Source organism: Neodiprion pinetum, chromosome 7 (assembly GCF_021155775.2).
Source record: "Neodiprion pinetum isolate iyNeoPine1 chromosome 7, iyNeoPine1.2, whole genome shotgun sequence".
Taxonomy (NCBI): domain Eukaryota; kingdom Metazoa; phylum Arthropoda; class Insecta; order Hymenoptera; family Diprionidae; genus Neodiprion; species Neodiprion pinetum.
Window position 1 is genome coordinate 20,093,412 of NC_060238.1, and position 23,943 is coordinate 20,117,354.

Here is a 23,943-nt window from a genome sequence, read left to right on the forward strand (position 1 = left end):
GCCAATGTCCATAAGGATTCTGCGGGTTCCTTTGGAAAGGAATCTCTAAAAACTGTCAATGAAAGCTGAAACCTCGTATCTTGGCGGTGAACAGTTCCTAAATCCACTATCGAAAGCATCGCGATTCATCGAGAAATAAGGAAATCCCCGATTCGAGTTTACATAAAAATAATGTGGCGCCCTCTTTTTCGTACCTGTAATAGCCGAGCTTGGGGAATGAGGTCGGTAAGTTCGAGAGCATGGTCTTATAGTTTCCTCGTTTATGGCAGTGTTAACTGAGGGGTCCCGGCGACCTGCGACCCTAACATGGGGGGGCAGCCGGGCGGCGTTCAACCTTCGACCTTCGAGCTTCGACCCAGAAGCCCCTCAAAGTTTTAGAATCCAAAAATACCGGTAGCAGATTATATTCGCTTAACGGCTCACGCGTCGCCCATTAACGCGGTAAGTATGAGAGACCCTTGTACATAGTTATACATACATACATACATACATACATACATACATTATACACATATGTATCACGTATAATGTGTACGGGATGGCGAGGCATCGAGGATACCTATACAGCCTGTGGATTTTACGATGTAACCTCTGCATTATAGGGCACAACCAGCCTCGATTTAATGTATATTGAACTTTGGCCAACTCTTAAATATGTAGGTTACCACCATTATTCCCGAATCGATCTTCAACCAAACCATCACCGTTTCCCTTTACGGTAACTCGTTACAGAAAAACGTTTTCACTCCTCGTTCCTAAAGCCGAAATTTATACGACTTTATCTACGCTCGATAAAGAAGGCAACACGTCTCTTTACTTTTCGTTTTCCGCTACGAGATCAAACAGTATACAATTTTAACGTTGTTACATTTTACCCTAAATTGAATTAAATGTCATTTCTCGATCGGGTATAAACGGCACAATATTTTATTGCACGTTTCCTGCAGAATTTCAGTTTTTTCGAATCGTTATCCGTATTAAAATCATCTTGATGCGTTTTTTTTTTTGTTTTTTTTTTTTTTTTTTAAACTACTTATAATTTTAGTGGTCCATTATTCATCGTGAGATTCTTACGTACACATGAACGTTATTCAAACAAACTGATGGATGAAATAATTTCACTACTTCGCTCTATAAGATTCGAATATCCGATTACGTATATGGTTGTAAAGAATTTGGAATTCTATGGTCAATCACTCTGTTCGAATAGTAGAATTATTTTATCCTGATCTGTTGCGCACAATTTACTATAGCAAAAAGGCGGTTTACTAATTAACCTACCGCAATTTAAATGCGAGTATAATCATTATCCAGACCATCGATTGAAATAATACTCCAACAAATTTCATAAATTACTAATATTCGCTAACTAATCTTCGTGAAATAATACCAACCTGCATAACGTTATTCCAACAACTAATTTCAATGCTGTCAATAATCGTCAATAATTGTATCAAATAATTAGCAGTAAAAATCAATCCGTAATCGCATCATTCGACTTTAGGATTGTATTTGAGTTTCCTTGACGAAATTTGAATAAAATGGGAAGAGAGGGGGGGGGGGGGGGAGTCAAAGACACTTTTTTCTTCTCTCCTATTCGCTTTTTGTTTCAACCCTGCAAATACTGACCTGCGTCCGCATTCGCATGACTTACAAAACGTCGCGCTGCACGCGACAATGTACGTATACGTACGTAGGTGTGTATGCTGTATAGGTATACGTTCAGGGTGGCATTGCGGACTGCAGGGGTGATGCCTGTTTCATGTCTGCGATCGATCGGAGGGGATGCAGCAGCCAGCAGCAGCAGGCAGGCAGGCAAAGGACAAGCACATACATACATACATATATAAATATATATGTATGTATATATTTATATATATATATATATGTGGAACTGGTAAAATCATCGGGAATAAATTCCACAGGAACCGTTCTTATATAATATACATTTGTATAAAGAAAATTTTTTTTCTTTCACCGCTTAAATTGACTCGGAATACTAAAAAATGATTTTTAAAAATGAAATCCTATCTTAATTTTAATATTAACCCGTGTCCCAAAGGACCTTTAAATGGTTTAATGTAGTCTAGAGATGGATGCAGAGCTATTCTCGTGCTGTACTTTCGAGACTCGTTCGGATCCACTTATTCAGGTTAATTATTAACACGCAGATTGACGGAAATGGTTCATCATGTTACACCGCTTCACTTACAATTATATTACAATATATATATAGCGATAAGAGAAGGATGCAGTAATGCCAATTTCACTGGAGAATAATTCAGGTGGGAATCGAGTCAAGAAATTCAAACTCAGAATATTAATAGATGGAAAAAGACACCGTTATTATAAATAACAGAATTATGTGTACGTTGATGGTTCGAAATACGTTACTTGATAACATTCAATTTCTTACATCGATATTATTATTTTTTATTTTTTTATTTGCCAAAGTTCGTTGAAAGGTATACGAATACTGAACAGTAATAGTAAAAATAATAATAGTAATGATAGTTGCCATTCGTTTAGGAATCGAAGAACGTTCGCTTCTTCATATCTTTGGGGATACTTCTGCTGCGTGACAATCGCGACAATATAATATCACCAACGAAAAATATATCCTATGATTGTCCTGAAGATATAGAATGTAGATATGGACGTGTACAGTATACGGGTAGTTGATACATACACGTTGGTATAAAGCATATATGAAGACGATGGCGGAGAGGATTTCGCCTACAATTCATGGCCGAACGAGTAGATATAGGAATCGTGGAAATAGAGAGGCTAAGAATAAGAAGAAGATGAAGAAGAAGAAGAAGAAGCTTTGCGAAGATGTCCTAGGTACACAAGATTATAAGAAGAAAATCTTTTTCCATATATTTTTCTCCCTCTCTCTATCTTTCATTTTTATCCTTATTTTTCCGTCTACGGTATCCGTCTTTATCATTGTTGTTATTCCTATTATTACCATCGTCGTGTGTTCATCCCCTATCTTGTTATTACTTTCATCTCTGTACATAGACAACGTGCAACAAACCCTTTTACGTGTACTTCATGAAACACATAATAATCATTTATGCCTCGTGCGTCCCAAGTATTGTACGTAACCGGATACAATCATCGATGCGACAGCACGCGCACTTCGATAGTGGATAAACGTACATTACCTTGATTAAAACATTGTTGTAAGGAAATAGAGAGGGAAACATATGTGTACACGTTTTTAATATAAATTCATTTGGCACGTACGCAATTCTACGCCACGCGCAACGGCCAATGAATTGATAAATTCAAACGAATTTAAATAATCGTTGGCGAGAACCGGAAATCAGTGATTGAAAACAAACAAAAAAAAAAAAAAGACGGAATTTGCACATTGAGTAATCGTCAAATTAATATATTTTCGTAGGCCACGGTGATTTTTTTCATCAATAGTTCGAGTTCAAGAAATGATATAATACATGGTAGACTCGTTTGGTTAGGTTTTTCTGATCTGGAAATTAGTGCAAATGAAATATTTACAGCCCTTACAGAATTTGTTATCGCAAAGTGTCCGAAAGTTTTGTTCCTTTTATTTAAAAAGGATTCAAAATGAAAATTCTACATGTACAAAGCTCGTCTTCTTCGTTTATAACTTGCGTGGACTGTATTTTTTTTCTTTTCACAAACTTGCAGGGTAAACTTATCGTCAAAATTTACAAATCTGAAAATTTAACAAATACCGAATTACGTTAGGCTGACCGATAATACGATTACCGAAGAAACATCGATCCGTGACTTACGAAACCAAGATTTTTTAATCATGTTGACGTTGATAAGTTTATCGTAACGATACCTGCTTAGGAAAAACTTGTTGTTTCGCAATTTTTGAATTGTTCGAAAAATTCACCGAAACAAAAATCATTGTAAAAATAAAAAAAAAACATAGTCATTTTTTCCGAATCCATCGTTACGATAACGTTATTAACTTCAACCTCGTGATTTGTACACGTAAAAAAGAAAAAAATTTAAAAACGTAAAAAAAATTATCGTTCTAACAGGGTTGAAAAGCATCTGCCCATTTCCTCTTGTCTTCTACCCATTAGCTTTCTTCTCCCGCTCTCTCTCTCTCTTCCCCTCCCTTTGAATCCTTTTCGTTTTATGACCTGCGAAGAAGAAAAAGAAACACATAAACAAGAAGAAGAAGAAGAAGATTAGATTGGACATCGATGTAGAGAGGATTACGTCGTCGTCGATACGAGTATGGGAGCTTCTTCTTCCATATCCTATAGGATACATCCCGCATTAATATGCCATATCCATATCGCGCAGTGATCCGGCATGGCATGGGTCAGTCTCTCTCTCTCTCTCTCTCTCCTCTCTCCTCTCTCTTCTCCCTTCTCGCCATTTCTCTACCCTGAATCAACGATCATGTTTTTCTTACGTCCGATTAAGCCGTCAGTCAATATTTTCGTTACGTCTCCCCTCGGCCGCCGCTAGGGGTGGCATGGGGGTACGGATATACCAAAAAGGGGTGGATGGGTGGTTGAGGAGCACGGGGGTGGGGGTGGCGGAAGAGGGTTTTTATTATTCTTACCCTTGTTGCTGGATAATATAAAAGATGAAGCCTCCGCGTTACGGGAGTAACAGAGGCGGAAAGATCCATCCCTCTTCTCTTCCTTTTCTTCTATCCCTCCAGCCTGCTCGCTCTGCCTGTCTCCTATCCAGGGTGAGGAAATCGATGCCCTCGTCGCTTCCCTTCCCCACCTTTTTCCACCCCTCCCCCCCTCCTCGTACGTGCCCACGAACCATCCGTAGTGTACGAGTGTATAAACGCAGACGGAAGGAAAGGGAAAGGGAAGGGGCAGGGGTGGGGGGAGGGAGGGAGCAGGAACAGGTCCTGAAGGGATTCTCGCCAGGACCCCGCGGACTCTTCCTCGACCCCCCGAACCTCGGATTTTCCTTTTCCTCCCTTGCTCTTGCCGCCCTCGTCGACTCGTCTATGTCTATGTTTTACGGGTTGTCGATGGCGAATGGGAATCGTGTGTCGAATACGAGGACGCGCGGAACGTTTGTAAAGAAGAGGTGAAAAGGAAGGGCATAAAAGAAAGAGGACAGGTTGTGTTGGTCGGTATGTCCTGCAAGGAGAGAGGAGAAACGGTTCGGTGGCTGTTCGCTCGTTCGCTAATATTATTGGGACTCTTGTATCCGTTGGGGAGAAAAGAAAAAATTATTGGAGACAAGGAGACGAGTAATTGGTTGGGAAAAACGGCGGATTTTTATTACCCGTTACCGCTAAGTTCATAACTATTTTCATTTTTTATCACAATCTAAAAATATAGTTCTAGGTAGAAAATGAAAATTAGTTTTCTAGATGTTACCGGAAAGTCTAGTATCCGTTACTATTCTTTCTCATTACGATCACTGTTGCTAGATTTTCTTGCAACTATTGCGAAAATTTAATGCTTGTGCAAGAATAAATTGACGTTGATGCCTTGTTTAACTAAAAAAGTAGAGTAAACCGAACAAAATAATTTTGCGTTGCAATTACCAAAAAAAGATCGACGATAGCGGAAAATGTTTAAGCGTACCTCGTTTTTCGTAATTCCAACAATATTCGAACAGTTTTTTTTACCGGTACCTGTTTTACTGAATTTTTCTACGTACTGTAACAAATGAAATTTTTCTCAGTGTAGGTTTACTCCGCCAAAAAGTGATAATTTTTCATTAATTTCATTGAACAATAATCGCGCTTTGAGTATTCGTGAAATTTTTTCACGTTCGTATGAGCTTTGAAAATTAGAATTATATTTGTTAAATTTCAAATCGTGATTTCAAAACGATTTCCGAAAACTAACAGATTCGTTAGATTTCATTCTACGAATACCGGGGATCACTTTTATTTGTAATACCTACTACTTTCTACAAATTCAATGTAAACATTTTTTTTTCTTTTTTTTATTCAACCATATCCGCATTCTTAAATGTTTAATTTCACAACATTGCACCGACAAATGTCAATTATATATATATATATATCAAATTGACTACTAGAGAAACAAAAAAAAAAAAAAAAATACAAATGAAAATCTGGTTTTTTAATAAAATTGATAAAAAGTATCAAAGTTTTTGGCTCTGCCACCGAGGTCCACAATTATTTTCATTTTTTATCCTCTGTACGCGTCACGCGTTGCAAAATCATCCCCAAACCCATTTTCTCCCGCTCTTTGTCTCCGTCTTTCATCCCTCCCGTGCTCTTCCCTGTTGTCGAGTTTTCCTTCATCCACGAGTCGGTTTAATTTACCATTCATTACCTAATGGCCCGGACCCGTCATGTTCCTATCTAGACCTCTTTAGACTTCGTAAGAAATAGCTTATGAACGAGAAATGGGGGATATTTTATCCGTGCGTTGTCTGTATACATATATGTATACATATAGTATGTGTGTACAGTAATGTTCGTTAACCCTTTGAGTCACGCGTTATCGTGCTGAGTTAACTTTCGCATAAAAGATAGTAGTTCTGTAGTTTTTGGGATCGCTGTTTGAGAACCTGAAATTAGATTTTATTCGTAAATTCTTCGTTCTCTCGAACACCAAAAGTCACGGAAAAAATTAGCGCAATAAAAAAAAAATTTGTTCCTTTTTCTAAGGTCTGTAGATTTGATGAACCTTGGATATTAAGAAAAAAATTCAAACTTTTTATTCAAGTATTGCCTTTTTGAGTTATGTATGAAAATTTGGATAAAATAAATAATTGTAGCCAATTTTGAAAAACTGAGCTTACTCCTACGATCGTTGGCATCGAATCTTATTAAAACTACCCAAATATTAAAGGCTACAAAACCACTGTTGACCAGTGTAATTGATGCTAGTGAAAAATAGGAATGATATACGTCTAAAAACGATAAATGTCGAAACAAAAAAGAAAGATTTATTCAAAGAAAAATACCGAGGAAAAACGAACGATTCAAGGTGTGTGCAGCGATAGCGGTAAAATTGTATGAGGAAAATCGCTTGGGATTTTATACGTCAGCTATTATATGTATACATCAACCAACCATCGAACGAACGAACAAACGAACGGACGAACCCCCAGCTGCCTATATCTATATCCAAAACGTTTATTTGTTACGGATACAATTACGTTATAACAATGACAGCTGATGAGGCTGGGGTAGTATAATTGGCTCGCCTGGCTCAGTATAGTGTATATACTATTATAGGTATAGTCACAGAGCACATCGACCCCTTTTACCTAACATATAAATACGTATATGTATTATCCGGAAACCGGTGATTTTATTATATTATGTTAGACTGTGCAGAAACAGGTAAAAGGAGGCGATGTGATATAATATACAATCTGTTTGTGCAGTGTGTTTGCGTGTGAATGTGTTTTTTACACACGATTTAACGTGATGGATTGTTGATTGGTGAAAATTGATACATATATCATGTTCACCAATCCTCCGCCCTGTTTTACCCTGTGAGCGTGTATAATTATTACCTACAAGTGATCAAGGGTCGATACGCCTGCACAACTTCATTCCCCTTTACCAACTTCTTCTTAACTAAATTGACACGCGATTATTGTGCCATGATGCACACTGAAAAGAAATTCATTTTTTCTACAGGTATTACAGAGAATTTTAGTACAATGGATATATATCGTGACAATAATGTATTCAATAGTGTTAAAATTGAAAGAAAATTTTGTACAAGTAACTATTTAGTATCATTGTACATGTCAATCCTAGATTTTCTGCTTTTTGACGACGTTAAATCTCTTCGCTTCGTTGACTAAATATTTTTTTAGATCAGCGCGAAACGAATACTAACACATATATTTTGATTCACTGCTTACAGTTAAAAAACTCCTTTTTCATTTTCTACTGAGAAGTATAATTTTCACTTGCGGTAAAAATTGAAAATACAAAGTAACGAAAATTAGGAATTTGTTTCCGCGTGGTACTTTCTACGTAATCGATATAGGTACCCTACTTTTAGACCATTTTTCCATTTCCTTCACATAAATTGATCATCCTTGATTAATCACAAAATTACTGTAACACTTCATTTTTATACCTGACCGCGTATTTTTGTGATTCGTAAAATCGTTGAATAAGAAATGAATTGCAATAATTCTTAGCTGCAATCCGAGCGTAGAAATTAAAATCAAACGCGAGTTAAAAGAGGGAAAGAAAGAGAGGGGGGACGAGAGGTAGGAAGAAAAACTGTGATCATAAATCCTGAATCATAGACGCACCCCTGAAAAGTGGGGGGAAATAAATCGTAGCAGTCGTATAGCTATGAGAGTTTTGTTTGAGTCTGGGTAAAATGTCGGTAACTGTCGGTAACAGGAATCTGGACCCAGAACTCTGACAGCTATACTACTCGTGCGTGATTTTTTGAAAAAAATATGTGTCATATTGTGTAAGAGAAATGTAGAAAATATCACAAATATAAAGTGAACTTACTGGAACATTATTTTATGTTAAATTTTTCTAACATTGATAATATCTGTTAAAAGTTTGCCGTGCATTAAACCCCTGCAAACATATAAACCTCAACCCTTCGGAATTTTACACACGAAACGATGCGATCCACAGAGGAAAGGGCGATTATTCCTTCAACTTGAGTCGTCGGATCCCTGATTTAGGGGTGATTTGTAGCCAGCCACAAGCCACGCTCGTGAGTTTCTTCGAGTTTGCGGGGGTCGTTGGGGGTGTCGAATACGGATTGATCGACGAAAGGACTTGGGAGATTTTTCACCGGGTCCCCATGATCTTTATGGCTCTCTTTCTCTCTCCATTTTTTTTTTTTTTTCTTCCTCCTTTTTCTCTCCCTCTCTCCAACCTCCTAGATAAAGGCACAGCGCCCCGAGTTCCATCCGGCACAATAAAAGCCCTCCTCCGCACCTCGTGACGACGTTTATCAATGTTCACAGCGGAATTCTTGCAGCACCGAGAAGACGACACTGCGGTGTCCACACTCCTCGTCCCGACTATTCGTCTTCCTCGTTTCAACCCGAGAAACCCTGCCGCAAGCTCGAATATACCAACCATTTTTACCATTCTTTATACCCGTTTCCCCCAGTACGACGTACGCGTTTGCTTGAGTGAGAAATATCGCAAAATTGAAGACAAGTTTATAAAAATGATACGTGAAGAAAAAAAAATCGTGATATGAGGAAAAATGTTGATAAAAATCGAGGCATTGCAATCACGTCTATCAACAATCATCATTTCATCGGTGTTAGAATGTTCGTGGACACCAATTTCACGTTTATTTAAAAGATCCTAGTTCACATATTATGATGCCAAAAAATATCGAATCTAACGGAAGTTTTACACAATCGTGCCATTCTCGCGTTTTCCAAAATTGACATCACATTATACGTTTCCTTCGTGATTTGGCCATTCTACTTTTCCGCGCCCCTTTTGCAACCGAAGGAAAAAACGACTGTCAGGTTTTTGCTATAACGTTACTCGCCTGTGTGCGGCGCAATATTTTTCTTTTTATTACCAATTTTTTTCTGCTTCCTCAACTTTTTCCTTTCACCTCGTGTTTCCTTTCACCCCAACCCTCTGTCCCCCTTTTTATAATCACTATTTTTTTTCAAACCCCTCCACCTCCGTCATCTGGGTGTGTCAGGATAACTTTGTTAATCTGAAACCATACACGATACAATGCCGAGATTGGCTTATACTCTCCTGAGACCGAGGACAAGGCTGTTAGTCGATATTATACTACGCTTGATTTAATCGCTTATTACCCGAGAATTTATAGAGAAAATAATAAATTCATTCTTCTCTCGGGTTAAACGGTGCATTTAGTAAAATTATTTTAATGAATACGAGAACCCGTGTATTTGAAAATTTTGTTTTGTCGTCGTACAAGTGAAGAGTATTTCTTACAAGTTAAAAGAAAATACAAAGCATTTGAATTAATCCCGTCTGGGAAATTTCATCTCATGGTCGGTTAACTAATGGAAAAAATATTTTACTCCCGGAGAGGATGATTTCATCATTCGCATGAAAATTTGACTTTTTTTTTGTGTACTACAAAAGTTTCCAAACAAATTTTTTCTAGAACCAATACTGCACGTCGCACTGCTTTAAAGCAAAGCAAGGCAAAGAATGATGATAAAACGCCATTCGAAATATGACATGAAAATGGCACCCGAGAGAAACTTGTACATTAGGCCAACAATACGTTTGGAGTTTGTGCGCCGGCGCAGAGCGGCGCGAGATATTTGTGTGTTGGGAACTTTGTCAGAAGCAGCGGTATCAAGAAGGGATGAGTTGGCTTGAATTTGCGGCTGGGAAAAGTTGGGAAATGGGAATTCGGTTAATTTGTCGACACTAGGTTCGTACATAGATGCGGGTAGTCGGAATCCACCGCGAGCTCTGCGCCACGAAGTTGGAACCTTGGCCTCCTCTATCTATAGCCCGGGATTACGAGGGTGGTCGATTTATACATAGCCACATTCGGACACTGCAGTCTACAAGGGATGAAGGAGCAACCCACGAAGCCAAGCCAAGCCAAGCCAAGCCAGTCGTCGATTCGAATGAAATATTAATTGCAGAACAACGAGGCGCGGCCGTTCCGTGCCGACGTCTGAATGCCATTTCCCAAGGAGTGTGAGCCAAAGTTGAAATTCAGGGAATACTTCTGCGTTAATATCACCTTATTCAAGGTGTATCGTACAATGTAAGCTGAATAACCGTAATTAGGATTAGTAGGACAATTATTTCTTCTTTTTTTTTTTTTTGATTTTCTTTTTTTCAATGCAACACGTTATAGATTGAACATGCAAAGAAACGAAGAAAATCGTCCTGTAACATCGTAACAGAACATTTCAAACGTTGAAATTCGCCTGGGTGACGATTAATTGAAAAGTTACATCGACTATGAGAAAGAAAGTGACCGCCACGCCGCCTGGTGGCGAAACGCCGTACTATTCCGTTTTTCGTTAAACTGTAACACAGACGCGGTCGCGGTTAACGAAATCATGCAGAGAGAACACCTGCAAGTAAATGTCGATTATTGGCAAATAAAGAAAATTACAACCAGGTACCGATCTCTTTGAATCGGAAAATTTCGCCGTAGTATTGTGTAAGCAGACGTCGCGTGAATTTAGAGGGTTTAAATATTCAAATGATTCGTTTAAAATTCGCCACCCTGTCTGTCGGTTTAACGGTGTCCCATCGTCATCGGAAGGCGCGTGACTTTCTCCGGGCGTTTCCGCGTCCCGAAAAGAAACGAAGCTTTATGCTGATGAAATATGACGAGAAGGGGGGGGGGGGGGGGGGGCGCTAATGCTCCCTGGTTTTCAACGGTTAAATTAATTTCTGAGCATAGGAAGGGACTGCCCAACCCTCGCAAGTACCCTTATTCCTAAACCATCCGCGTGAACCGGCTGCGTGGCTGATGGCTAGTGGTAGTCTTTTACTTGGAATTTTTCACAGAGAAACCGGGCTGGGTTTACGGGGGTGAAAGCCAGAGGTGTGAAAAAAAGACAGCCAGGTGTCAAGGAGCGGGTGTCACGCGACACGCAACAAACCAACCAACTCTCACCCTTCACTTTTCAAAACACGCCCGAGACCCGAATGAGTTACATGAAAGCTCCTGCCGTACAAACTCGCCTTGTGCACGCGCCCCTCAAAACGAGAAACAGCTTTCTTCCCCGAATGGAATCACCCTTAAACACAGTCATTCAATACCGACCGTAATTGTGTTACCGATTGTTGGAAAAAGGCACGGGTTTTTTTTTTCCGCCTTTATCGCACAACGCTCTGAGAGATGAGTATTTTTAATCCACGTAGTCTATAATTGACAGTAATATTATGAAATTCGTGAAATTTTTATATCAAAATATTCACCTGGCAACTTTCCAAGTTTAATGAGATATTATAAATCCATCTATGTTGTCGTAGACTTTCTCTCCAAAGTAGTTTTTACTAGCGCAGAAATGATGAAAATAATTGTTGTATGAATTTTTCAAAACTGCTTAATTTGTGAAATGAAAGCGTTATGATTTTTTACTGTAAAAAGTACGTAAAAACTGGACTGGACGATGCCTGCATTGTACAATGAGGCGACATATCCACGTGGTAGGTGATCATAAATGCCGACTGCCACCACTGTTATGCATAATGCCAATTTCAGGTGACTTGATGAGCTCGTTTGGACTTCACTCTCTGCTCTGCTCTGCTCTGCTTACCGTAGGTTAATACGTATTACACATGCAGGGAACATTAGTTTTTCGTAATCAATGATATATTGTTGTTACGTTTATCGTCACTCGAGTACTGACTGAATGAGCCACGCGAAAATGTTGGTGTGGATTTATGTATGCCGTGCTGTTGGATACATAGACCTCTACATATATACATATATATATAAATATATATATATATATATATACACATACACGGTACAAAGCACTTGGTATGCGATACTACGCATGAAGGTGATTCAGAGTATTGTGTGTCTGTGTACGTATATATATACCTTATATCGTATCCAGTTTGTAGTTGACGGGGAGACGAGGGAGTGGGTTGCGTTGCCTTACACCGGATTAACCTCGCTAATTAGGCCACGCTGTAATTATTAACCCAGACGTAATTGGACGCGGATTCGACGGCGAGCGGAAACAAACCGCGATGTGCAATTTATTATGTATCAAAAAGAATTTGAAGAGGAAGAGTAAAAGAAAAAAAAAAAAAATTACGAAACGAAAACGAGAGAATGAGAAAGAGAAAGAAAATATGAAGTTAAAAAGTATTCGAAAGTTACGAGGATGATACAACTGATAAATCCTTGGTGTTTTGTTTTTCAGTTTTCACACTCGGATATATATTAGTTGGTTTTGATTTTCCATAATGGATTTAGTTGCAACCAATATACCAAACGAATTCTAAACTCATCGGGTGATCATGCTCGAGTAATTCGATTGAAGAGAAATCGTTTTTGTGACTACCCTTCTAATCTAATTAGACGAGAGTCCTTTAATGATAATTTGCTCATTTTGACCTGACCGCCGACTTTGAGAAAACGGAAACGTAGTGCTCGAGAAAGTTGCGAACCCTTTCATTCGTATTGACGGTAATTAGTTGTCGCCGGTTCGAAAAGGAAATGAAAAAAAATTGTGGGCAGGAGGGAGGCAGGAGGAGGGGGGGGGGGGGGGGGGGGGGAGGGGGGGGGGGGGGAGGCGAGAAAAATAAAAACGATCGACTTCCCATTTGAGAAGGTAAAATTACCATGTGGGGAAAAACTGTGTGTCGGTATACCTATACGTATATTTGCCCCCATTCATCAGAGTTACAAACTCGTACCGGTTCGACCCCTTAACTTCTACGGCTTTTCACGCAGCGCCCGCCCTGCACCCGGTATAATAATATGAATCGTCGGAGAGTTTTTCAACCCCAGTAGAAACGGGCGTGTAGATGCAGGCAGAAAATACCGCGCGTGGTTCTGCAGCTGAAAAGCAAGCCAAGCCTTCCCTCGGAAACTCTCTGGGAATCTTGAAATTTGTGCAGTATAACCTACGACTCGCGGCGTAGGGTTCCGTCCTCCCAACTCGAAACCTTGCCAACGGCTTTGATCCAGGCTGCCAAGAGTGCCGGAAAGTTTCATCATGTCTGCTCGGTGCTTCCCACATGTGAGAATTCGCCCCTATATTCCTCACGCAGCCTCCAAACTGCACTGTTAGTTGAAAACTGACGTGGATGGTCAGCCTTCATTAATACTCGGCTAGAGGGTGGTTTCTTATAAGCTGCCTTTCTATCGATCTCGAAGAAAAAAAAAAAAAGAAAAAAAAGTAGAAGTAGAAGTAGCAGAAGGATGAGAAAAAGTGACTTCCTATCCAATTTAGACCCAGGAGTTGATTTGCTCGTTAGACTCTGACCGAACCGAATACCCAGACCAGCTCGCAACTTTTTCGGTTCAACGATATGACGTCGGCTCCGTTGTATGGTTGGATAGAGAGGGTGAGTGACTCTTGTAGTCCGCATAACTAGGTACCCGCAGCGTGGAGGCTGCATCATCCTACCGGAAGTAACTCGATAAAAAGTATCGGTAGTTAACAACGTACAAATTGATCGTTAACGTTGATGGGTTCGTTACCATTCTTCTGGTCCATGGACCGCGGACGGACGGATGCTGTCTGAGCTCCATTAAATTACCGTAACGTCGCGCCGCGGTACGGACCTGAAGACGTTCAGTTTTATACTTCAATTCCGGCGCGCTCCCTCGATTACGATCACCTTATACGTACGCGGAAAGGCGAAGAGATTACCAGATGATAGGATAACTAGTTATGGTTATCGGGATTCGAAGGGTGTTACGTTAACAGTTCGTGAAACGAAGTTATCGCAGCAATTTAGAAATGAATGATGAGACGTTTGAGTTTCATTAGAAAATGAAACGCAAGGTTGTGATTATCGAAGGGTACGGAAATCGGAAAGCTTAAAAATTTACGATCGAATCGAATATATTTGACCGTATACTAAGAAGTCCAAGGTTCCAAATGTGGGTAAAAAAAAAAAAAAAAAATCGTACCGATAGAAGAACTGTCATCTCGATATCAAAAAAGTGAAAATGTAATATTGCACTGTCGGATAAGAAACGTGATTGAACAGCTGAAGTAATGATGCAGGCAAAACGAGAGATGATCTTTTTGAAAAAAAAATAAGTAAAAAAAAAAAAAAGACAAATAAAAGCAGTAGGGATAAACTTGTTCAAGAAGAGGGGTGAAAACCGCGTGGCGCAGGTATATTTCTTGAAAATTGTTTTACCAACAAGCTTCGAATCCAAGATTATCTTTGAGGGGTAAAATTTCCCCTGAGAGATCGCGAGGCGGAAAACGAAGAGAGAAGTTGGAGGTGGATGGGAGAGGAGAAGAGGGATGGTCCGCGAAGACGGAGATCTTGCGGGAACGGCCACGTTAATGGTTGGCTGGCTGGTGCTAATTGATTGTTTACTTTCGAGGGATCCGTATAGTTTGTTTACCGGAAAGCCAGACTTACCCTCAATGCCGGAGGAGCCACGGCTCTCGGTCCACTGCCGTCACAGGGATGGTAGAGCAACTCCCCAATGGCATGAAGGCGGTAATGCTCACCCATACCAATACACGTCGATTTACTACGGACCTAACGACACAGACCAGAATTCCTTAACTTCCCAGGGGACTATCCGTCACGGAAATCAACGGGATCGACCCGCTGGAATACGCGGGCAAAGAGAAAAAGAAAAATGAAAAAGATACGGGAAGTAATGAAAAAAAAAGAAGCTCTCAAACGCGCCTCATACTGACTTCGACAAAATTGCCAATTTATTCATATCATTTTATATCCAACAGATTCCGGAATTTCATCAAATTTAAACCCCGACTCATCAATATTCATGATCGTTTCTAGAAATTACGACAAAACTTGGGTCAGAATGTCGATTTTATTTTTAGTTTACACCTTCGGCAAAGCTTCGTCGTGCAAGCATCGAATAATCTTTATCATGAATTATTCAATCCTTTTAAATAATTCCAATTATAAATCCAATCTTATAGTCCCGAGTAAGCGATTCAATTTCCGATCAGCATTTCTGCGAAGGTCTCCATTTTTCACTCGGCTCATCCTAATCCAGGTGATTAACCTTCCAGCAATATTTTTTCAGACTGTGTAAGAAACAACTAAGATTCAGGATGAAAAAATGACAACTGGTTGTAGAAATGGTCCGACATAACTTAATTGACTTGAGTATCGATGTCTTCGATTGGTGTGACTCATGGGTAGGTTATGGTGGTGTACGAAATTAGATCACAACTCGACATAATTTTTACCCACATCCCATGAGATTAGATCTTTCTTCGTAATGAATTCCAGTTAGTGCTTAACGCTTGTACCATACAATGTACCTGCAGAGTGTGGTTTAATGAAAATTGTACGCACCGCCAACGTCCGCGTGCAGATACTTCCCGCCTAGACAGCGGCGACTAGCGTGAGCGTCTTACAAGCTCAATAGGATAATAACCAAGGCGAGTAGTTGGTGGTTGAGCGTTTGAATGGGTTTTGAATAATAAAGGATAATTCGAATAATTCTACTTGTGCGGTGTCCGCCGCCCGAGTTACGACTCTGGTGTTCATCCGGTTCGGCATCGTATTCGTTATCGTTGCATATTGTAGGACATCACGAATTAACGAACGTGTCTTATCGTTGCCTCACGAAATGATAACACGCTTAGGGAATTCCCGCGGGTCGTCTTCCCGTTTGTTGATTGATACAATCTGACATGCGTACCGAAAAGAACAATTCTCTTCGTCATATCGATCCGCCACCTTCCATCAGCTATTCACTTATTTAATACACTCACCGGTCGAACGTTGAGTTCCCTCCTCTTCTTATCTGTTATGAACATCGTGCGTTTCCAGTATACGAGGCTTTTCACGTCGACTTATAAACCCCCTTCCGACCCTCACCATCCTCGATTCCTTTTCCTCTCTTCCTTCCAATTAATAGGCCGTGTCGCATGCGGAAAGAAAGTCCTCGGAGACAGTTTTCAAAGTATCCAATACGAATCTTCCATGTGTTGCGTTCTTGAGGCAAAAAGTCCGCAAGGCGATGACTGCGGAATTAGAGAATAAATCAAAAAGGCGTTGCATGTCTCCGCCAGCAATAACCGTAATGTTCTTTTTCCACCCGTCCTAATCTGTGTCCTTACTTTTTATCGTTGCAGGAATCGATGGGGTGGAATCGTCGGCAATTCGATCCTCTTGGTGGGTTGGATCCTATTGACGTTTTGCACGTCAAAAGGGAGAGGAGATGAATTTGCGGGAGGTGCGACGGGACACGCGAGGTCCGGATGGTCATCGTCGTTGGTCACGACGTCGAGGACAGTGTCAACAACGGAAATGCTTTTTCAGAGAATTGTAACCGACCCGCAAGATCAAACCGCCGTCGTCGGATCCGAAGTCACTCTTCCCTGTCGCGTTGTCCATCAGAAAGGTCCCGTTCAATGGACCAAGGATGATTTCGGTCTTGGCGCCGTGCGGAACTTGACCGGATACGAAAGATACGCAATGATTGGCAGCGACGAGGAAGGTAAGCTAGTAGCGGAAAAAGAGGGAAATTGAAGAATTGATGGGATAGCTTCGTCACGAGTGACGTGGTAGACCAGTTTTCGAGGATGTCAAATGTTATTCTGAATTTCTCGCGGCATCGTCACACTTATTCCAGCCACCAAAGTGCACTTCGCGTGTTGATAACCCAAAAGTTTTAAAACGTTGATGCGACGGACGATCGTAATTTGTCAGATTTTAGCAGGTTGGTAACCGTTGCTGAACATGATCGTGAGATGAAAATTCTACTGTCGGCCTGTCAGCTGCACGCACAGGCATTCAATACTTCTGATTCTTTCCGGCTTTGTGCTCCTCGCGGGGCTGACGGACGCGGCGGTGGTGCCGTAGAAATCACTCCATAATAACTGCGGGTTTGTTCTGTGGAGTGAGCTGGCTGCCAGCAGGGCTGAAAGCTCATAAACGACGACGTCAGAGGGGTGCCAGCCAGCCAACCAACCAACCAACCCTTGTGAAGAATCCTCACGTGCCGACCCCTCTAATAACTGTTCACACTGAACAAGAGCAACCTATGAGTCGGCGCTCGACTAAGCAACTTCCGACTCATCCCTCAATCAACTCGATCACCGCATCTCCTTCGTGTAATAACCGGGAAAAAAATGGTCGAGTCCTTCGAGATTCTCGCGAAGTAAACTCCCAGTAAACAACTATTCATTATCTATTTGGTCATGCTCTTTAATGCAAGCATGTCCGATGATTTTCTGGTTTTTTCCAATCACCGTCATCTTTGAATATAATAATTTCTACGTTCTAATTTGACAATTTTCACGATCACTGAGCACATTAAAGTAATCTTGGACAGAGAAAACGCCCTGGTATACGTCCGTTAATCCCACCGGGGTGTAGTGGAGCCGAGCCGAGTGGTGCGTTGTTTATCGAATGAGCCCATGAACCGCGAAGTCAATCGATATCGACGCTCTAGCCCAAAATCTACTCTCGACATCGTTGGAGCTCGCTGCTTCCTCGCTAAGATATTGGTGTCTTTACGGCATCGATGGTTTAGTACTTAAACGAGACGCACGCGCACGCACGGGAAGGAAGGAAGGAAGGAAGGAAGGAAGGAAGGAAGGAAGGCAGGCAGGCAGGCAGGCAGGCAGGCAAGAAGGAAGGAAGGAAGGAAGGAAGGAAGAACCCTCAATCCTGGTGGTAGTAACACCACGGTGGGATTAGTTGGATTTGCGGTATAGCCGGTACGATGCTCTTCCTCTGATCTCATCGACTAGTTCGTAACATCCACGAGATTAGTCCCAAATTGGTCCTTTTCTTCGATGCTTTTCCCTTTGTATTCAGCCAGATTAGACCGAGGCGAGGGCTCAGTTTATTGAATCGTAAAATGAAGCGAAACTAGCTATGCCAAGTGAGCATATAATTTGTTTCCAAAATTCCGTTAGCATGTATGATCCTGCAAACAATTCAATTCATCGAGAATCGAGTTAACGTCCGAGTAAAAAGTCGAACACTTCATTATACTTGGCCTAAACCAAACTAACTATCGGGGGTTTTGATTGGTTGAAATGCGGAAAAAAGTGTACAAGTTACAGCAAAGTCCATTTTCGACGTTGGAGTAGTAATATTGGGCTGGTAATTCGTGGGAAATTGGCCACATGCGGGTATCAAAAGTTCTTCAAATTAACACCGCTTGTCACTGTCATTTCGCGTCTATTGTCTTCACCCGAACTTGTTACACGCGAGGATAAAACTATCGACAGACGGAAACAACGACGACGAGGATTAAAGGAAGTCCCTTTGGAGAGGGGTTGGAAGCTTCGAGGTATAAGAGGGATAGACGAGCAGCCGGGAGGGAAACGTATCAATCAATTTGTACGTATCGAAGTGGTTTCTCCGACTCGTTCTATCTCTCTGCCCCACCTCTGCAGATTGTGTCTCTCTTTCTTTTACCGCTCTCCACCCTCACTGTTCTTCGTTCTTCTACCTTCTGCACGCAGGGTGCGTCAACGAATTCAGAGGGGCCAATTGATTTTATTCGACCCCCTTGGCACTGCGCGATGTAGCCACCACCGAATTACAACCCGGGACAGAGGCCAGCCATTCCACCACACTGACGATGAGTGGACGACGGCGACTGCCTGGCTAGCTGGGTTCGGCAGTTTCACGTTTATAGTACCATGCTTGACCCCGACGCTTGATATAAAAATATCCCTAATCGCTCGTCGTTCACTTGTCCGAAGAAAACACCCCAGTATAACGCCTGTAAAGCACCACGATCAAGCTATAAAACATCATTTTCATGATACCACACGTTGCAAATATCTGCGAGAAACGACGTACCTTTGACGGTCTTCCACTACCATGATTTGGATTAGCAACCGACTTTCCTGACGGTGAAACAACTCTTCCGCATCGCGTTTTAAGTAATTTGCCAAAACCGTTGAAATCCCCATAGCGAGTTACTCGACAAACGAATTTTGCACGCATGATTCATTATCGAAAAACTTGTTTCCGTTGTACATTATACCCTGGTTTATTTTTGTCCATTTCACATCAAGGCAACTTGGAGCACGAGGGTGATTTTAAACTGTAGGAATACATCGTGGTTTCTGATGCCGTTTGAGGTTGGTAAGTATAAAAGGGAGGTAGAGGAGAGAAGCCGAGGGATCTGCGAAAGCTTGCTACTTTAAGCCGACGTCGTCCCGGAATTGCACACCGAAGTTTAAATTAGTTCTGAAACATTTGGCGCACGCTTCAATGCTTAATGGTTTCATCCATAAATCAATACAACTCCCTTGGTGCTCGGTTACTGCTTTGTTATACCGGCACCTTAACCTTACCACCGTTACGTGCCAAGATGGCGATATATCTTACCTCATACCTGCCTGCGGGCGCCGCCACGCCGCGTTGTGTGTCTCCTTCTGTCGCGCCGTGCTGCTTGCGAAATATCAACTATTTATACAACGTAATTCCCTTGCAGAGTCACCCTTCATCAATTATAAATCCATACTCATTTATCATCCCGGTCGGTATTATCTCAATCTGTTTTTAATTCCTTACGCTCAATTACGCACCGCCACGCACGCACTTCCTTATTGAACTCGAAACTTTTCTTCAACCCATGTTCAACAATTATACAACGCATAATTTTATAACATTTATAGTTGACCGCAAAACTTGGTATGGTCAGGATAACCTTCCTCCCGAAAATATATCGCATACTGAAACCATAAACGCGTAGTAAAATTGTTTCAACGTTGAATACTTTCTCAATTGCGTTCTTGACTTATGAAACCATTCTACGCAGTTCAGTGTTCAATCTCGCATGAATATGTTAATGATTGAAATTATATCTATAAGTAACCAGCATCAATCATCTATGATCGGTAAACTTCAACGCGTTTTATAAAGCCAAAACTTTTGTTCATATCCCCAGTGATTGAAGCGATTACACGGTGAACTGATCGTAAAGTGTGATAGAGAAGCAGAAAATCTCGTGAACTTTTCACTCTTTAGGAACACGTCAGAAGAGAAGACAAAAAGAAAGAACAGTCCCCAGACACACGGCAAATGGGGGAGAGGAGAAAACGAACAACTCGATGGAAGTGATGGAACGAAGCTTCCCCAATAATCCAAATCGAAGTTCGCCCAAGTGTCTGCTGGTAGCAATTTGCCATGGCGTCGTCGTCGTATAATCAGATGATCAGTAGATTCACTCGGCAGTAGGTGGTGGGTGTTAACAGACAAGCGTATAGTATACCTCTTATACCTCTAACCACCATTCAGAAGACACCTGAAACTGGCGTTTGTATCCCGATATGTTTTCACAGTAGCTGCTACATGCCAAGAAGCGGAATGGTACGAGGTCAGCGTGTCTTAGAATCGTTTCTTAGCTCCCGTGTCAACGATGCGTTCTCGCTCACTTTGAAACGGGGACATTTTCCACCACTTGCAATCAGTTTTGGCCTTCCGTGGCGCTTCCGCAATCTCAACGATCACCACCAGTAGCTCGCTTGCTGTTCATGATCGTCGCGATAAGTGCACCATGCAGAGTGCTGGAAAGTCTTCGCTCCACCTCTTCGCACACTATCTTCGTTGTTACAACCTTTGAATTATGCATGGATACCTGTGTACGCGACGCTGAAGGAACACGTTGGAAATGCTCGCCCATGATCGTCCGTATCACCGTAATCTCCTATCGTGACAGCGTATCTTACTTACAAATTAATTTCATCACATTATTTTGAATGTATAGATCGCGGTGTGTAGTACTTGAACTAACTAATGAACCAGCCATCCATCGATCCAACCACTTCCGTACTAATGATCTAGCCTAGAGAAGACAACTACTCGGCGATTATTTAAATCGACCACGATAATCCGCAGCCGTCATCGAAAATTAACCACGTCAGAAAAGACAAAGGATGAAACAAAACTTGATTCAGCAGATGAGTAGCGTTATTGCAGAACGAGAGACTGACGTCACTGTCTCGGCATCTTTCAACCGCGTATCATGAATTACCTCAGTCGGTTGAGATGTGGTTGTAGGATCAAATTCGAGATCTCTCGAGTGTTCATTTTCCGGAAAGGTACCTACTTTAGTCTGCACTCCAGACAATCGAGAGACACCTTCTTGCTATAAAAGGTAGCCTGGTTTACACAGACTTCTTTTCTCCACTCAACTGATTTGAAAATTGCCAAGTACTGGCCGAGATTCGACAGGAAGCAGAGACGAGAACGTGGGAAAGAATGATTCCGCGATGAGTTTCTAGCATGAGTGGGAAATCCTTCAACATCCATGTTGGAAAACCACCAGAATCTCGGAGCTTTTGCAATCGGGGACTTGTGACTTCAGACATCGTATGTCAAGTGACTTAAATTGACTTCATCACGTGACATCGATAAAAACATGAAATGAATTGGTCTGGTTTGAATTAGCAAATTGTTCAAACATACGAAACGTGTCTCAATTGAGATGAATAATTAAAGGAACTTTACTGATCTCTTATGTACCTACGTCGCGACAAATTGCATCTTAAATTTATTTATTCCATAACTGCGCGGAACGTTAAGTGCACTGCTCTGGAGAAAGGAGGCTGGCTGGATGGCTGCTGAATGTTCATGCAGGTTCCTTATGATACTGTCGCACATAGGGTGCGAAAGGAGGTCACGTTAAAATTTGCGAAAGAGGTGCAGCATGCAAAGGCGTGCAAACTCCCCTAAAGTGCAGGAAACCCGCTTTGAGATCTACGACTACACTGAAATTTCTACAAGTATATACACATCTATGTAGGTGGTATACAAGTACGTGCAAAGAATATTCACACGCTTTTAGAATAATTTCATCCGTCTATTCGTTTTTAACATTTCTTATTTTTCCTCTCGCAAAAATTATTCCACATCTTCACATCTCTCTCTCTCTCTCTCTCTCTCTCTCTCTCTCTCTTTCTTTCTCTCTCTCTCTACCTCTACAGCATTGATCGAATTTTTCATCACCAAAGTGTACACCTTGTATATAACCCGGTACATACATATATTATACGAAAATTACAAACGTGCGTGAATTCCTTTTTGCGTTTCACTGCGAGTAATGAGAAACAAAGTGTCGAGTGTTAATTTCTGCATGTGTACTGTATAGGTTCGACAGCATTGTAGAACGCGAGTTGACGAACAGTCCGTATGAAATACTATCTACACAACTGTCTGCCGGTTCAAATTAGTGCAGGTTGCGAGTAGTATCGAAATCGATACATGGGTTATGTAATACATGCGGGAATTATTGCGCGAAAACTTTAACCGAACACAAAACTATATTTTATCGCATGCATATGCCGTTAAACAGTGTGGAACCAAGCACAGAGAAAATACTTGGAGTACTTAGAGGAAACTATAACGTGACTGGATGTGACAAGTGATAAATGCGAAGGTGTCTTGTTATTGCGTATTATAACGATCCCAATGACTATTTCAACTCAGCGCCAATTTCAACCGTTAATTATCTTCAATTTATACAACGACGCGACTTATGGATAAAAGGAAAAATAAGAAACAAAAGAAATTTCGCATCTAGTGATTGTACGTGTTTGCATCGATTCGTCTACTACCACCGATGGTAGACACAAGTTCTCCAGTTCTGTGTCTCAATAGGCGTAGAATGTCGATAACCGAGGGCATATTCTCGATATCGTTTTCCCCCCCGTTTTTTTTTCATAGTCAGATCGCCGTTGGGATAAACGTGGGAAAATATCAGTGTAACGTAAATGCTTTCCAAATGTGGGTATACCGATCATTTACCCACGTGCTATTTATTATAGGATATGTATCTGCGTATTTCTCATTTTATACAGCCGTAACATATGCGAAATGTAAAAAGCCACATCACGCTAGTTAGAAATAAACGCAGAGACGGAACTCAACCGCTTGAAACGAAGCAGAAAATGGCGGAGTTGAAGTTTTCGTTCAAACATTCTTCAAATATCTTGTCTCAAACACTTACGTTGATTCTATAACTTGCAGGAGAAATGTTCGAACGCACCTCCTCAATTATCTTCTTTTTTTTTTTTTTTTTAATGTATAATGGATTACAGAACCTTTGCAATATGCATATGATTTATGGCATATAAAACGTATATGTTAGATAAAAATTAGACTTCAAATTTCTCCATCGTAAGTTAAAATAGGCCAATGTTTCTTTCGGTAAAATTTTGCTTAAACTCAATTGCCAAATATATCAACAAACACTCAAATTTTAAGAAACTAATGAAGGATTAGGATCGGACATCATTTTCGATACTTGAAGGTAGAAACATCAATCTGAGTATATTGACTGTTTGCAGTATTTGTTTATAATATTTTTCATGAATCTTACGTAGTGC

General features: G+C 41.0%; 1 protein-coding gene across 1 annotated transcript in view; it reads left to right on the forward strand.

Annotated features, from left to right (window-relative positions):
- The window catches only part of LOC124222849 (irregular chiasm C-roughest protein), an 89,762-nt gene that overhangs the window by 41,421 nt on the left and 24,398 nt on the right, over positions 1 to 23,943 (forward strand). The window contains exon 2 of the mRNA XM_046634229.2: positions 16,720 to 17,084. Within this exon, the coding sequence (XP_046490185.1) occupies positions 16,720 to 17,084 (365 nt within the window). The remainder of the gene's footprint in view (positions 1 to 16,719; positions 17,085 to 23,943) is intronic.